Genomic DNA, 17,422 nt, shown 5'->3' with positions numbered 1-17,422 from the left:
AATCACTGACAAGTGATTGCAACACAAGATAATCTTTTGAAAGCATTAAGCTAGCATATAACTATATATTTGTCACATTAACTGAACATTTATCCAAGTACTACAGCTTAGTAGTGTGGCCTCTAGCTATCTACTACATTTTGATACCTCTGAAAAATTAATCTAATTGGCCAAGTTTCAAAATAAGGACAAAAAATACACTTTATGCACCATTTACTTAAAATGATCTCATCAAAAGCTCCAGCTGCAATAAGACTGTTCACACATACCTGGGGAAACAGCTCTCTTTTGTCACTTGCACCATTGTTGAGGTACACATTTTTTGGGTGAGGTACCTGGTTTTTGCAGTATTTTTGCTAGTATCAGTCATATCAATGAGAGGCAACAGAAGCTGCAGTTTATCAAACCCAGGAACTGCCCTATTTGCTCTCAGGTAATTTTAGGAACTGGACATAGGGAGACCTGGTTGGAAGGTCCAAAACAAAGGCAGCGCTGTAAGGCAACAGAGAATCCTTGGCTCTTCCTGGGCTTTTAGAGGTAAAGAAAGTGGTAGGCTGGTACCTAAATCCCCCTTCAGGAATAGTCTATAGGTAATAGCTATTCTGCTGGCAGTGAGTTTGTGTGGATGCATTCAGGAACCTTCACAATAGATTATGATCATTTCTGCTTGAACATTAAGGTACTAAAGCCTCCAAAATCCGTTGATGCTATTCCAAAACCCATAGAAACAACTGGAGTAATAATTTTTCAGTATTTTTCACCTCTGTAAAAGCTTGAATCCAAGCGCTTTGAGACACTAAACAAGGCAAACCCCTGGTAATAGAAATGTACCATCACCCCATTTTACAAATGAGAAAGCAAATGCATTGATCATATAAAGAGGAAAATGATGCCAAGAGGAACCCATGTAGCACAAACCCTTTTGTGGCACAAACTTTTCTTGTCTGATCATTACGTCAGATCCTTCTTCACAAGAATATGGGGAAGATCTTTAGTGAATCAAAGTAGTAACATAACCTTCCTGTGACTCTGCAATTCAAAATGTGGGCATCATCTCGGCAAGAACCTGGATGAGTGCACTGCTACATGAAAACACTATCACACAGTAGCTTGAGTCAGTCTAACTGGATGTGTCTTTCCCACCCCTGTAGCTAGCACACAGCAGTATGAGAGCTAAAGACTGTGGAGCAGAAAAGGAGGAGCTAGGGACATGGGAAGTAAAATGTGGATTTATTGTACCAGGAAAAATAGAAGTGGCTTTAGATTGGAGAAGAGGAAATATCATCAGGAAATTTAAAATTACAAAATTAAAAACCCACAACTATCCATTGCAGGTATTCAATTAAACTTGTGTAAAATGGGAGTGCATTGCACTGAGTGGCTTTACAGCCAAGGGAAGGACAAACAGCACTGCAAGAGGGACTCACACTCAGTCCCCCATGGAGGAAAATTAAACTGCTAAAAGAACATGAACAGGAGCAGGAGAGTGCTGGAAAAGTGTGCTGTGATTATACAGTATTTGTGAACTGCCTTGGGATGTAATCAGCATCACAAAAGAGACCTTGGCCTACAGAAGATAAAAATGTTCTGGCCAAGAAGTTGTAGGTTAAGCAGAAAAGCATAGTGAGCAGAGGCCATATACCCTAACCATAACTAAATTATCTTTTACTTCATACATACACTCACATTTAATAAAGTTATAGTATTGTCAAGCCTTTGGCATACTGCCTGCTGGATAAAAATTACTGGCATAGATATCCTGTAATTCTATTACAGACTTATTAATTCAAATGGAGAAGCAGGCAGGCATGAAACCAGCTAAGAATTTCAAATGAAACCCACCTACAGGTTAGACAGAGAAACACAACATGCCAAAGTGGAAGAATCTAACAGCAATGTCTCCACTCACAGGAGCCAACCAAGGTCTATGTCCATCTCCTTAGTGTATTAGCAGTGAAACAGCCAGGTCTGTCTTGTGTCAGCCCAATGGCTCATATCATCCCCCATATACAAGAAAAGTATTGTCTGAGTTGGAAGGAGCTGCTATTGGATTATTAGGTTTGTCATCAGTGGGATTAAATTATTCCTGTATCATTAGTGTAAGAGTTATGCAAAGACGCTCCAGCTGAGACCAGGCCTCCATTTCCCAAAGTACTGGGAGAGTTTCTTTCTCAAAAAGGCCTTGCAGTTTCAGCTGATGCTATGCAGACAGAGGGAAACAGAGGCATCAAGAAGTGATTTTATTGTGATTGTACAGAAATACAGCCAACAGGCAGACATTAACTTTAAATTACATTTTTATATTAGTGGCTATCCAGTTAAAACATAACTATGTGCCCTTTCCTGATTAAAACAGAAGCAAACCATTTTAGACCTGTAGCAAAAACATAATTAAGCATAAATGTATTCTAGAGATACAGAAATGTTACACTTTGGAGGGATGGAGAAAAATATGCCATGAGAACTGGAAAACTCCAAAATATGCTGTTGTCCTGTACAGTCTCTAATTGAAAGTGCACGTTTTAATTTCTATTAAGGAAAAAAAGACAGACAGGAGCCTTATTTCAGAAGCTATAAACCTTATAACAATGGTTTTCACCACAAAAATCTCACTATAAACTTCTCTGTATACAACTGGGTTTTAGCTGCCCTTGTACTTACTTTAAGAAGTAAGTTTCTTCTTCCAAAGTCTTTGATGTCAGCTCAGCTGGTTTGCAACCTGACTCCTGGCTAATTAGAGCTCTCAGAGACATCCCTGGGCTTTGGGAGGGAAGCCCTGTGTATTGCAATGGTCAAACATCTGACTCAGGTCCCTGCAGTTGAAACCAGACTCCTTAGACCCAGGGAATCACCTTGATCAGCTGCATAAAAGCTAACAGCTGCCCATTCCTAGTACCTCAGGATGGAAGTAGTTCACAGGAGCTTAGATTCAGCTTTTTAAAACTTATGCTTTTCATAATTCCTTTACCAATCATTCTTTTATGACACCAAGTGTAAGTTTGTGGAAGCCCCACAGGACCTCTACTGTTAAGTGGAGGAGAAGATCTAAGGCAGCCTTTTGTCACACTGGTTGTTGAACTAGAAAGGCCCTTAAGACCTATGGGCTAAAGCAAAGTAAATTACATAGAATCTCATTTCTTGGGTTTCTGTTGTTAACTCATAGAAAGTACCAAACATTAAATGACACACACAAAAAAAATATCTATATCCATTCCTTCGCACGTTAATTCATGTATTTTAATAAAAGCTTCCAAGAGATAAAAAAATCCAAATAAGAGCTCCTTCTTCTATTTGTCTAAGGCACTGTTGTTTATTTCCCCACTGCTGGGCCTTAAATTCTCTCTTGCATCAACCAAATGTATTTGTACCATTTCTTTACTTGCATTTGAAGCTCTTTTCTTACACTTCCTGATTTTTGAGTTAATAAAGATGGGTTTAGTTTCTAGTTATTTCAAAGCTGATTATGTGTACATTTCTATACTATGTATGTATATTTGTGTGTATGCTACGTATCTGTAGCAAGTCTCTGATACATCTGTCAGTGATGAACTGACTGTAGTCTGAGAACAAAAGAGTTAAAACATGGGGCAGGAGAAATCTAATGAAATTCAACAAGGGCAAGTGCAGAGTCTTGCATCTGGGAAAGAAGAACCCCATGTACCAGTACAGGTTGGGGAATGAGAGTAGTGTAGGGGAAAGGGACCTGGGAGTCCTGATGGACAGTAGGATGAGTGTGAACCAGCAATGTGCCCTCATGGCCAAGGCCAATGGCATCCTGGGGTGGATTAAAAGGGCTGTGGGCAGTAGGTTGAGAGAGGTTCTCCTCCCCCTCTACTCTGCCCTGGTGAGACCACATCTGGAATATTGTGTCCAGTTCTGGGCCCCACAGTTCAAGGACAGGGAGCTGCTGGAGAGAGTTCAGCAGAGGGCCACTAAGATGATGGAGTGGAGCATCTCCCTTCTGTTGAAAGGCTGAGGGAGATGGGGCTCTTTAGTTTGGAGGAGACTGAGAGGTGACCTCATTAATGTTTACAAATATGTAAAAGGCGGGTGTCAGGAAGATGGGGCCAGGCTGTTCTCAGTGGTGGCCAAGGATAGGACAAGGGGCAATGGGTACAAATTAGAACATAACTGGTTCTAAAGAAACACAAGGAAAAACTTCACTGTGAGGATAATGGAGCACTGGAACAGGCTGCCCAGATGGGTTGTCTCTGGAATCTCCTTCTCTGTGGATATTCAAAACCCACCTGGATGATTTACTGTGTGACCTACTCTAGCTGGTCCTGCTCTGGCAGGGGGGTTGGACTAGATGATCTTTTGAGGTCCCTTCCAAACTGTAAGATTCTGTGATTCTGTGAAAACACTGTGTGGCTGAAGTGGATATATTTGCATTAAGATATTTAAATTTTAATGCAACTGCATTTTTATTTCCTTTTTTTAAAAGCCTGTTTATACAAACTCAACAGCTCAATCAGTGCTGCACTCAAACTGCTGTCAAGCAAAAAACCCCCAACCAAAACCCATAATTATTTTATCACATAATTTCAGAAGTCCCCAAATTGACTTTTATAAATAAATCAGATATTAAAATTCCTGGCACATGAAATGTTTCTTCACCATTTCAGCAGCTCTTTACTCTGGGATAAATTATTGTCTTCATCTGACATTACTTTCTTCCCTTTTTAAATTGAAGACTTGTCTCAGAAGATAAACTTCTGACTACTTAAAGATATTTACATGACCAGTATTACACAGCTCAGTGGCCAGCATATCTGACTTTTACCTAAGCCAATAGAAACCAATGTGCTTTCACAGCAATGAGCAGTTTGCTGTTTTCTTTTTATCCTGAAAGGTGACAGAGATAACGATTTCTGCAAGTGGGAGCTGCCTGACTGCCTCAGTGTAAATGCAAATAAATATCCTACTGCACTTTAGGGAAAACATTCTAAGTGAACAAGGACAATAATCTAAAGATCCTAACAAGTAATTAGGCAGAAACAATGCTATCAGAAAGATCAGCCTTTCTGTAATACACTGTTTTCACCCACATGAGAATTTTAATTATGGCATAAGCAAGCACACAACTGAGTACAACTTTTACCCACACACACAATTTCACTACACAAAAATGATCCAATCCATTTTCCCATCTTGTACAGGTAGCTAATTAATTGTAGATCATGTAACTGTGAAACGATAAATGAAGTGCTTTTATGTAGGTAAGATACACTGCTTGCTGAGAATATTAGTCTATTCAGTAGACAGTGTTTGAACTTAATACATGCAGGAAAATTCCATTTCTCCAGTGACCTCACTGAATAAGTTCACTGTACCTTTCACAAAAGCTCTCAATGAGGATGAGGAGCACATTGTACAATCAGCTCAAATCATTGTACAATCATTGTACAAATCCACTCACCTGATGGCAGAAGTGACAAACTGCAGAAAACTGCGCTGCTGAAGAAGAACACAGGAAATTCACTTGAAAGAGAAAACATTTCCAAGGCAGTATTTTTGGGTTTTGCCCAAACTGCACTGTGTGCAGTTTCAAAACGTCATTTCAGCAGGCAATCATTTAAATATCTCAAACAGCACTCTGTGATGAAAAATAATAAATGCATTTTTTTTTTATTACATGGAGATACTTGTGGCTGTACAAATTGCAGAGGAAAACACAGTCCTGTCCTTGTAGAAAAGACAAGATATTGTAATATACTGTGTATGTATAGGTAAGTCTACATATGTATAAATATATAATACATTTTAACAATTGTAACATTTTAAATATCTCAGATATATGGCACATAATATGCATCTCACAACACTCTCTACAGTTACTTGAAAGAAGGTTGTGGTGAGGTGGGGGTCAGTCTCCCCTCCCAAGTGACAGAAAAAGAGAAAATGGCCTAAAGTTGCACCAAGGGAGCTTTAGATTGAAGATTAGGAACACCTCTTTCACTGAAGGACTGTCTGGCAATGGCACAAGCTGCCCAGGAAAGTGGTGGGGTCTCCATCCCTGAAGGTATTTAAATGCCGTGCAGATGAGGTGCTGAGGTACATGGTTTAGTGTGAGGTCAGTGGTTGGACTCAATTATCTTAAAGGTCTTTTCCAACCTAAATAATTCTATGGTATATACAATCTCTGATCATATTTATAAAGATGACATATTTTTGTTATTTGTTTTGCACTTCCCTTCTGCACTTGCTATTAGGATTGCTCTCTATGATGCCTTAAGGCCAAAACCAGCAGTACACTGATATCATGGCAAAAATTGCAATCATTTGTGGGAATGGCCATTAGTAAATTCATAGAGCAGAAGCATTAGCTTCAGCACTGGGGAAAAAATTATCAGTCATTCAGCTGAGAATTTAATGTTCAGTGACGTCACTCAACCAAGTGAATTAATTCAGGAAGTAATGAGGCAGCTTAAGAGCTGCTAGCACAGGAGCATGTGCTCTCCTCCTGACCAAACAGGGTCACATTGAACAACAGAGTAACCGCTGGCTGTTGGATCAGCAGCAGGTTGGATGAATTGCTGCAGTCTGACAGGCTCTTGTTTCTGATGAAAACAGCTGAGATGCGCCATCCCACTCCAGCCTTTGCCATCCCTAAGCACCGCTGCATTGATGGAAAGGGTCACAACCATCCCCTGCCTGGGCAGACGACGTTTTCTGCAGACACAGAGGATCCTGGATGCACAGGGCACACTCAAGCAGGACCCGGGGTGAGTGGCCAACCTGTATGTGAATTCAAGGGCAGTTCAAGCTCTCACGTGCTGCCTCTGGTCAGAGACTCCCGTGGATAAAATGAAGGTGACTGGCTAGTTGAATGAAGTTCAGCCTATTTCAAGATTAATAGAAACCAATTTTTTGGAACACTGAACCAAGGCTGGAAACATTAAATTACTGTGACAAGATAAACTCACAGATAGTTGAAAATGTTACCTGTAACTTTGAAAATGTGTGGTATGGATACCACTGTTTAACCTTGAGGGGAAAAAAAGAAATCCAGATAAGTGGATTGAAATATTTCAGCTGCTTTGAGAACTTAGAGAAAAGCAGAACTAAAAGCTTCCCTGTTTTTGAGTTAAAAGCAAGCATTAATACACTTTCAGCTTGTTTTTTGCATTTATTTCCCCTCATTATTTGCAGTACAACATAAAGGTTTTACCATGTAACTCTATTACTCATCTTTTCCATTAATTTACTAGAGAAACATTGCACCACTTTTTGGTAATGAGATACCAAACCACTTGTCAGCTCAGGGACAACCACCTGGCAGCAGGAATTTCCAGCACACTGGGACTAGCCCATTAAAAGCTGCGACAGCAAAAGGTATCTCAGGCAGATGTGTCAGAGATCATGTAGTACCAAGGGCACAGTACAAGGCATAAACATACACAGAAAAAGGATGGAACTGATGCGCCACCTTCTTCAGGTGATTTACAAAAAAGGCAAGTTTGCCAAAAGCCATCATACCAAGCTCAGTCCTCAAATCCTAATGTAAGCAAAACCTCAGTGCCCTTGTGGAATATCTGACTAGATTATTACCCCTTAATGGGCTAATAACCAAATTCAAAGCAAGACATTTATACATATACAACATAGATATCAAAACTTAAAACAGTAACCTGACACCCTCTCCCCCCAACCACAACAGCCTTGCCATTCATAAGAACATTACCATTTACCAACGCTTCCTCAGTCCTTCCAAGCCCCAGTACTGCACGTAGGTCTGGCATTGCATATTGCTTATGCTGAGAACCTTAGTGTTGCCTTCCTGCCTCAAACTTGCTTCAGATGGCCAAAAGGCACCCTGAAATCCCCAGGACACATCTGACAAACCTTGCCTAAAGTATACTTAACACACAGCATTTCTAAGTTTGACACTTTAGGAACAATAGAAAATCCTTGCCTTCAGTTGGACCTACAGTCTTTTTCAGTAGCAGATTGGTAGAAAGTGCACTTGCCTTGACCACACCTGCAAACCAAAGACTTAAAATTCTGTATTCACAGGATTATAACTTTTAATTAAAAAAAAATAACAGAAAAAGCTAGAACCCTAAATAGACAACATAAAAACAGAACACAAGCACTAAATTACTTTTTATTTCAATAAAGATATTAAACTCATGAATCATACATAGTATCTGGCCATAAAACCCAGAATGTACAGCACAAGAAAATAACACGTTACAAAAAAAGACTTTTGGAATAAAAGTTTTTAAATGTTTGCTCTTAGAATTCATTTTCATGCTTACATTTCCTATACAGTGTAGAGCAATCCAAAATATCATATTCTGGAGGAACTTGAAGTGCAATTAGTATGTCCAGCCACCTGCAGAATTAGGCAACAGTTAGATGTCTGAGTCACTATTTTAGACTTGGTTGCATCAGTTCTGCCCAAGCAGCACTTACCTCCTTTGTAGAAAGTAGCACTATAACCTTCTAAATCTCCGACAAAGACACAGTCTGTGTTTAGTTGAATAGCTATCTTTTTCCTTCTTATCTTCATTTTTTGGTGTAGATTGTGGCTTTATTGAAATGTCTTGGTTAAAGATAATTGTTTAAAGGTGAGCTATTGCCTGAATGTTTCCAAGAACATATAAATTACAACATATTTACACTACTTCTGCTACTACATCTACAATCTGTCCAAGATCGGTACCTTTTATGAACATCAGTGCATTTGATCCCATAACAGAGCAAAAACAGATACCTTGCATAGGTTTACAGACTTTGTAAAAGGCTGAATGAATACCTGTGATCCATTTTTCAAAGTTATAGATCTTGTCACAGTTGCAAATTGTCATCAATACAGTTATCTCCTGAAGTTCTCAATCCACTCTAACAATTTTAATGCAAGATATACAAAGGATTAAACACTATAATAGGTCCAAACTAAAACACATTTATTCACTTTTGACAATGTGTTCACTGAAGACCAAAATGTTTTGAAATTTAGTTTTAGGTCAGAGACTGTTAATAGCTACTGCTCAGAAACACGGGGTTGGTCTGCAGCCTTGGGCAGCCCACCTGACCTAAGATGTAAATCTTTATGTTAAGCAAGAGGGAGGCTGGTCAATCCTGCTCCATAGGGGAAAAGCCTACCTAGTCACAGGCCCTGCTGGGAACAGCTCATGTGGAGCAGAGCTTGTGTTGTTGCAGGTTCTTACCCTTTAGGATGCAGGCATGTGGCATGGTCATGCCTAGGGTAGTACATAGAAAACAAAACAGATAAAGGAACAGAGCTCCAGGGAAGGAACCTGAAAGGCAGAAGGCTTCTAGACACAACTAGGAAACCTCTTGTAGGTAGAAATGTGATGGAGACCAGCAAAGGTCAGCTCATCTGCACTGGATTGGGCCAACAACTTGAACTAGTGAAGAAAGCAGGAGCTGTGCTGGACCCGTATTCCTTAAACGGCAGAGATGCAATGGAGATAAAGCCTGTAGCCTGAGGAAATACAAGGAAGCCAGTATTATAGCTGTGTGTGGACATAGGGCTCATTCTTTGTACAAGGGAAAGTGTGATGGTGAAATAATAAATAAAAAAAGAAATCTTAGAGCTGTGAGATTGCATTAACTTGTCTGTACACACTACCTACATTTATTTCAATATATGCCTCTGCAGTACCCATATGCCCAGAAAAACCTTCTGATGACTTCAAGAAGGATCATTCACATTCGTAAGAGTCCGAATGTCCTTCTGGTCTTTCAGCAGCTTGCTTTTAAGCTGGCAATTCCCCAACTATACAGCTGCTCTTTCCCACAGTGGTAAAAGCAATTTTTACAAAAAAAATGCTGACTGTTTGCACTGACACTTAACCTGACTCAAGTGGCTCTTCACAAGGCATTACCATCACCTAACCTTACTGCTACCTGAGGCTGAAAAGAGAGATTACTCTTAGTTTTCAAATAGCTCAGTGTAAATCAAAGACATGGAAAAAAATCATAATGTAAGGAACTGCAATCTTCTAGTTGAATCTGTCTGGACTGTTAGAAACCATGCTTTTATTTCATGGAAAGCTAACCAAAGCAAATTCCTTTGTTTTTCGAATCTTTCTAATTAGATAAAAGTTCTGAAAATTATCATATTCCTGGCAAGCAAACCAGTTGCAATTTTCTAATTTAACAAAATTGGTTTGTCCTCTACATACATGCAAGCACAATATTATTTATAGTCTCATTAACAGATTTTAAACTTTTCCCAATGACAGAAAAAATATCTTTTGAGACACTATCATCAGGCAAAAAGAAATCTACCATTAAATGAGTTCCTTTGTCCACAGAAATCTAGATTGGAAAACTCCCTATTCATGTCACCCCATATTTGCAGTTCATTTCCCTGTCCCTGCCATCTTTTTTTGCTATTTCATTGGCTGGTACAGCTGCAACTGATGGGGTCAGGTCTTCAGTGACTGGTGAGGACTGGCACATACTGGATGACCAGCCAGCCATGGAACTCAGTACTCTCCAGCCTCTCATACTCCTTTCTTTCAGTTGGGCAATGCACTAGTCATTTCAGTTCTTGAGCACATTCTGGAATTAGAGTAAAATTAATGTAGAATAGAATAACAGAGCCATCTGAATCAGTTAAAAAAATCCTATCCCAGTAAGTGATACCATTACATATCTACTGAACAGCCTTTTCTGGCCCTCATGAAGTGCCAATTATTTATTTCAAGTTTTATTTCCTTTAAAAGGAAGTGTCTTGAATACTTGACCTACAATGTGTATATAAATTACTTTGTATTTCTGTTATCTTCAGATTTTAAGTTACCAAGCATCTAATTTAACCCCTTTGGAGTCTGGAGAAAAGAGTCACTGCTTCTCTAATTTACAGCTTTGGAAGAAAAAAGCCAAGCAGCAAAAGCTATGATTAGCACACAAGATGAGAGAGCCATTAATCAGAACTGGTAGGAACATTTAACAGCATATCTGAATTCAGAATTATCTACAGTAAAACTCCAAAAGCTTGTTAATATTGTAAAACTTGTCTCTTTCTCTAAACCTTTTATTTATCTTTGTAATAAGGCATGGCTTCAGTGGTTACACTACAAGTACATTCTCCTTTATTCAGAATACAGGATACAGCCAAGTTGTACACAAACCTGAATTTACTGAAGATTTATGTCTAATTGTAGAACAGAAATGAACTCTTTTTAGTTGCAAAAATCATCCTGTTCAAGTATGACTCTTTCTGTTCAGGATGTTTCCTTACATTTAGATGGACCATAATGTAGCCATGACTTCTGGAAAGAAGAGTGAGAGGAAAGAAAAGCAAGAGGTAATGGCACAAAATAGGATTTGTTTTGAAAACCAATATAAAACATTCTGAAGGTGCACTCAAGATCTACATGTCTCCAGAAATTTTAGTTCACTGTAAGACAAGAAAATGTTCTGTTGTCAGATGTTATGAGTTTACATGTGTTAATTGTTTTTATTTCCCTCCCTCCTCCCCTTACACATAACTTAAGACAGTACAGAAGAAAATGCCAGTCCAGGGGAATGGAACTGCTGTTTGGCTCATACCAGTTGCCAAGGAAAAAAGTACAAAAAGAACTCTTAAAAGGCAAAAGTAAATACAGGAAACTTTAATTAACAAAGATTATAAGTGAAAATGATATGAAATAAGTTACTTCCTTGCCTCCAATCAGTTTTACACAATGTTTACCATTTTTTCTGGTACTTATTCCCACACTGAATTACATAGAGTAACTGCATAAAAATGCTGACAACTTTTGTCTTCTTATAAGCATTCTGATCTAGAATGTGAATTCTGTTTCACTGGGCTCTCCTGCTTAGAGCAAAAATTATCCCAATATGCAGAATCCTCAGGTGCGACTGGAATACCAGATGCAACTAAATCTTCAAAAGTCAACAAGGTAAACTGTGGCTGGTTAGGCTCCATGGAACATACCTAAGGAAAATACATATTAGCGTTACATCAATCAACAAATCTCCATATATTTCCTGCAATAGTCCCTGTCCAGTTTAAACTACATATTGCTCATTGAAGAAGAAAGAAAATATTCCATTTGAGACCGTCACTGTCCCTAATTTAGTCTATACAGTAACTATAGAAGGCAGTACAGACTCAGCAAGTTTGTGTTTGAAACTCAGTTCAGAAAACTGAAAGCACAAGGGATAAGAGAATGCTACAAATACCACAGAATCTTTAAATCCAGAAAAGGAAGGAAAATACCCCACAAACAAGCAAACTGAAATGATTATTTGAGATGATTGCGTGGTCACAACTCACAATTCCCAGTATTAAATGCAGATTAAGTACAGACAGATATATTGGAGATGAAAATGCCACGGTCTCTGTATTAGTTGCATCACTTGAAGAAAAAACACATTGCAAAGAAACAAATGTTTGGGGTTTTTTGATACATTACTGTGCAGCCTGTTGTATACTATCTGCAAGTGCAATTGCTATTGCTTCCAACCAGTAGGGCAATTAGTACAGCTGCCTGAATCACATGTGAATATAGCTGATCCTTCTAAGTTCAGCATTTGCTCAAGCAACATCTTCTTAACATTTAATATTTGATAGATATTAGTAGCAAGGCTACTCTGCACTGCAGTTGTTAGGTACATCAAGCAAGGTGATACATTTTTGATGCAAGTTAAGGTGCTGTTAACTTCCTGGGGAGCAAATACTGCTGTCTGTTATCTGCAGAATGGCTGAGACTGGAAGGGAGCTCCAGAAGTCATCTGGTCCATTGCTCCTGCTCAAGCAGAGCCACATCCAGCTAGCTTTTGAACATCACCAAGGACAGAGACTCCACAACCTCCCTGGGTAATGCCAGTGACCTTCGCAGTAGAAAAAATGTGTTTCCTGACATCCAGAAGGACACTCCTGTGTTTCAGCCTGTGCCTACTGCCTCTGGTCCTCTAACTGGATGCCAATGAAAAGAGCCTGGCTCTGTCCAATTTACACCATCTCTCCACATATTTAGATACATTACCTAAGATTTCCCTGAGTCTTCTCTTTTCCAGACTGGTCACAGCTCTGTCAGCCTTTCCTTATAGGAGAGACATTCCAGTCCCTTCATCATATTTGTGGCCCTTTGCTGGACTCTCTCCAGTCTGTCCATGTCTCTTCTTGTACTGCAGAGTCCAGCACTGGACACAGTACTGCCAATGTGACCTGATCAGTGCTTAGCAGGGAGGAAGGGTCACCTCCCTCAGCATGCTGGCAATACTTTGCCTGATGCAGTCCAGGACACCACTTGCCTTTGCAGCATGGGCCCATTGTTGGCTCCTGTTCAACCTGGTGTCCACAGAACCCCCAGGTCCCTTCCTGCAAAGCTACTTTCCAGTGCCTAGTTGTTCTTCCCAGATGCAGGACTCTGTGCTTCTCTTTGCTGAGCTTCATGAGGTCCCTGTTGGCCCATTTCTCCAGCCTGTTGAGGTCCCTCTGGATGGCAGCATGACTGCCTGGCCTATCAGCCACTCCTCCTAGTTTAGTATCACCAGCAAATCTGCTGAGGGTACACTACCCCATCATTCAGATCATAATGAAGATGTTAAATGGGACTGCACCCAGTATTGACCCCTGGAGTACATGGCTAGTTACTGGCCTCCAGTCAGACTTCATGCCACTTTATCATCACACTGTGTGCCCAAATGTTTAGCCAGTTTTCAGTCTATCTCACTGTTTGCTTATCCAGTACACACATCAACAGTTTCTTCAGGAGCATCTTATGAGAGAGAGTGTCTGAGGTAGAAGGTACTGAAGTCGAGGCAGACACTATGCACTGCTCTCCCCTCATCTAAGAGGAGCCAGTCGTTTCATTGTAGACATTTACCGTGTTGATCAAGCATTATTTTCTCTTGGTGAGGCTATGCTGTCTAGTCCTGATGATTTCCTTGTCCTTGTTGTACCTGGAAATAGTTTCTGGAATTAGTAGCTCTGCCACCCTTCCAGAGATCAAGGCGTGGATGACGGGGTCTGTAATTTCCTAGGTCCTCCTTCTTGAAGAAAGGAGTGTCATTTACTTTCCTCCAGTCTTAGGGCACTTCTCCCAGTCACCACGATCAACCAAAAATTATAGATGACTTCGAAATATATGCCAGCTCCCTCAACACTGTGTGTGCGTCCCATCAAGGTGCATGACACGTATGTCCAGTTTGCTTCAGTATTCCCTAATCTGATCCTCTTTCACCAAGGGTACATCTTCCTTTTTCTTTCCCCTCATGTCTCTGGGACCTGGATTTCCTGAAGGCCAATGCTGCTAATGATGTCTGAAGCAAATGTGGCAAACAGTACCTCAGTCTTTTCCATGTTCTGTGTAGTCAGGTCCCCTGTCTCATCAAGCAAAAAGTCCCCATTTTCCCTAGTCACCCTTTTGTTACCTGGGCATTTATAGAAACCCTTGTTGTTGTCTTTGATATGCATGGCCAGATTCAATTCAATTTGGGCTTTAGCTTTCCTAACTTCATCCTGAATATTCAGACACGTTTCAGTATTCCAGTCAGGTTACCTATCCTTGCTTCCACTCTCTGTATTCTTCCTTTTTGTGTTTGAGTTTTGTTAGAAGCTCTTTTTTTATTCAAAGGCCTCTTGGCATTTTTGTCTGAATTCATATTAATTGGAGTGGAATTCTTTTGAGCTTGGAAGAGCTGATCCTTGAATAATAAGTAGCTTTCTTTGGCTCTGCTTCCCTCTGAGGCTCTATCATAGGATTTTTTAGGTTGGAAAGGACCTTTAAGATCATTGAGACCAACCATTAATCCTAACCCATAAACTCTCAGGTAGGAGCTAACCCATCCCAACCATAAATCCCAGGCTGAGCTCCATGCACGCCAGTTGCTCCTCACATAAATGTAATCCCCTCTGCATCTTCCCAGCCTGTACCCCTTGTTCACAACACTCCAGCCACAGAAGCCATCCCACTATGCCTCCGTGATCCCCAAAATGTTGTGGCTCTGTAACTGCATGCAGATCTCTAACTTGTCATGTTTACTCCCCAAACTGCCTGCGCTAGCTGTACAGGCACCTTAGACAGGCATCCAAACATGCTGAGTTTCTGGAGAGGATTTCTCTATAATGCTGCCTTGTTTGCACTTGCTTTGCTACATGCAGGTGCTGAAAGTGACCTCACCTAAGGCCCTTTTTGTTGATTTTGTAATCACTTCCTCTCACATCAATGAAGGTAGGTCAGTAAATAGACAAAAGAGCAAAAATTTCTGTTCTCTGCTTCAGCATTTAAGCAGTAAGCTGCTGTTAGGAATAAATTGAGAGACAACAAAATGGTTTGTGTTTGTTGTTAACAGCACAGCAAAACTCAATTTGTTGTCCAAATGCAGACTGAAAGCAAGTGTTAACTGAGCTGTACTCACACAAATGACATGGTGTGAGACATTCCTTTTCATCTGAATTTGGAGATGAGGTAAAGCTGCAGGAACTGTGCCCAGAGCCTTGCAAATGACATCACAGATGCATACCAAACATGAACAAAGCCTCAGAGCTGAATAGACTGCTAACAGATCTAGTTTGAACTTCAGCACATGCTTATCAGAAAAGAAGTGTGTACTGACAGAATTCAACACAAGTCCTAGGAAATTTAGCAACTGATAGACGAAAAGATATTTTATAGCCCACATAGGAATTATTAAAGAATTATAAACTCTGCAATCTTTCATTGAGACCTGCCTCATAATGGTTTAGATCTAGGCAAGAAAAATGTTCTGTATCTTCAAGGCATATGGCAGTCAGTAGCAGACCATTGGTTAAGATTCTTGACACTAGAGAATTTAAATGATCATACTTTAACAATTGAATTGTAGGCACTTACTATCAGGTTGGGAAGAAAACTCATTGAAAGTACATATTCTGTAAATGGGTCATAATGATAGCAAAAAAGGGACAGAAACAAGCACTGACATCCTGAAGCAACTGCACAATGTCTACACCTCATTTTTTCAAAACTGAGATGAAGAACACCTTTTTGACTCACTTATCTAGCAATACCTAACATCTTTTTTTACAGTTTTTACAAAGAGAGAATATCACTTTTATTTCGTCCAAATTCCCGTTAGAATGAGTCCTGAAAAAGAACAACACAACAGTACAGAAATTTTCACTTCATTTCCATACTGGGGAGTCACAGAATGCTCACTTGTCCTATTTGAAATGACCTTTTTTTGAGCTAATGAAATTTAGGTTGTCACAAATTTAGTCAGTGGACAAGTATGCCTTTGAGACTTTTCTCGATTCAAAGACTTCTCATAATAACTCTTGATACCATACTTGATCTATGTGTGACAGTGACAGTGAAGGTCAACACTTAAAAATCCTGGATTTTTTGTAAAATAATTAGGTAATTATCTTTAGAAAATAATAGCCACCTTTTTTTCACCTCAGACTGACATTTATCAATATTCCTGCAGGAAGGATGATATGCAGCCCCGCTAGGAACTTAAGTATGTCCTGTCAAACAAAATGTACATGATTTCTTAAAGAGTATTTTAGCACTGATTTACCATAGTAAATCCTCAAAGATAGCTTATACCTGTTTTTATTTTATCTATCCCACACTAGTTAGAAGCGTTATCCATGAACACAGACTCAGACTTTACGACCACGATAGATGTGTGCATGACCACTTTAATCCTCTCATCCATTCATATATGAGGTTTTTTTTCACATTTCTGGCAAAAATTTTCTATCTAAATAACAGAAAACAACTAACTCATTTTCTTGTGAGCAACTACAAGCACAGACAAATGTGGCAATTTGTCACACATCCCTTTGCCGACTGTCTGGCTATTTTGGCTACAACTTGCCAGTCTGCTTTAAATTTGACTTTTACTGCTATTTTCATCAACCAGGTCCTTGTTAAATTACACAGAAAATCCTTACAATCTTTTAAGTAGCTTTGTTGCTTCTCTGAATAGCGAGACCACATGGAATGAAAACTAACACTGCTGTTCTTCCCATCTGTTGGCTGATGTTGCTTGTCTCAAGGGTTATCTTGTCATAACAGTGTTTGAGAGATGGATCTTCTGTGGGATACATGCCCTGACAGTCCCTCATTAAAACCAACTTGGTGAGGTGCTGCACTAGTTTAGCAGTCCAGATTGGTTTACTGTCTCCATTTCCCTAAGTGAAAAATCATCTTTCCCACCTGAGTACTTGCGGGCTGTGAGAAAAATCACTTAATCTTCTCTTGAATGAACAAACACATCCCAGATTTGACATTATCTGTTGCTATCCTCTGAAACCATTTCTCCTTCCCAGACCTTTCCTGAAATAAGCACAACAAAACCAGTTCAGTAGAGTCTGTCTAATACCCTGCTTAAGACAAGCTTTCTCCATGGCCCTGGATCTGAGATAACACACTTCTAGATACAGTGTCAGACTGACATGTTCAAGGGATTGGCTACCAAGACTTGAAAATGTTTTGTAATT

General features: G+C 39.7%; 1 protein-coding gene across 4 annotated transcripts in view; it reads right to left on the bottom strand.

Annotated features, from left to right (window-relative positions):
- Window positions 1-8,135: 8,135 nt before the first annotated feature.
- The window catches only part of AASDHPPT (aminoadipate-semialdehyde dehydrogenase-phosphopantetheinyl transferase), a 36,456-nt gene continuing 27,169 nt past the window's right edge, over window positions 8,136-17,422 (bottom strand). Inside the window, exons 6-7 of one of the 4 annotated variants that reach the window (XR_009818367.1) lie at window positions 11,112-11,920; window positions 8,136-10,539 (exon numbers count right to left, since the gene is read on the bottom strand). Coding sequence is in view for 3 of the 4 variants with exons in the window: in XM_061991839.1 (XP_061847823.1) it covers window positions 11,750-11,920 (171 nt within the window). In the remaining variant the exon portion in view is untranslated. Of the gene's footprint in view, window positions 11,921-17,138; window positions 17,259-17,422 lie in introns of all 4 variants that reach the window. The other 3 variants (XM_061991855.1, XM_061991865.1, XM_061991839.1) reach the window with 3 other exon arrangements.

Source organism: Colius striatus, chromosome 1, assembly GCF_028858725.1.
Source record: "Colius striatus isolate bColStr4 chromosome 1, bColStr4.1.hap1, whole genome shotgun sequence".
Classification (NCBI taxonomy): Eukaryota; Metazoa; Chordata; class Aves; order Coliiformes; family Coliidae; genus Colius; species Colius striatus.
This window is presented reverse-complemented; position numbering and strand designations above follow the sequence as displayed.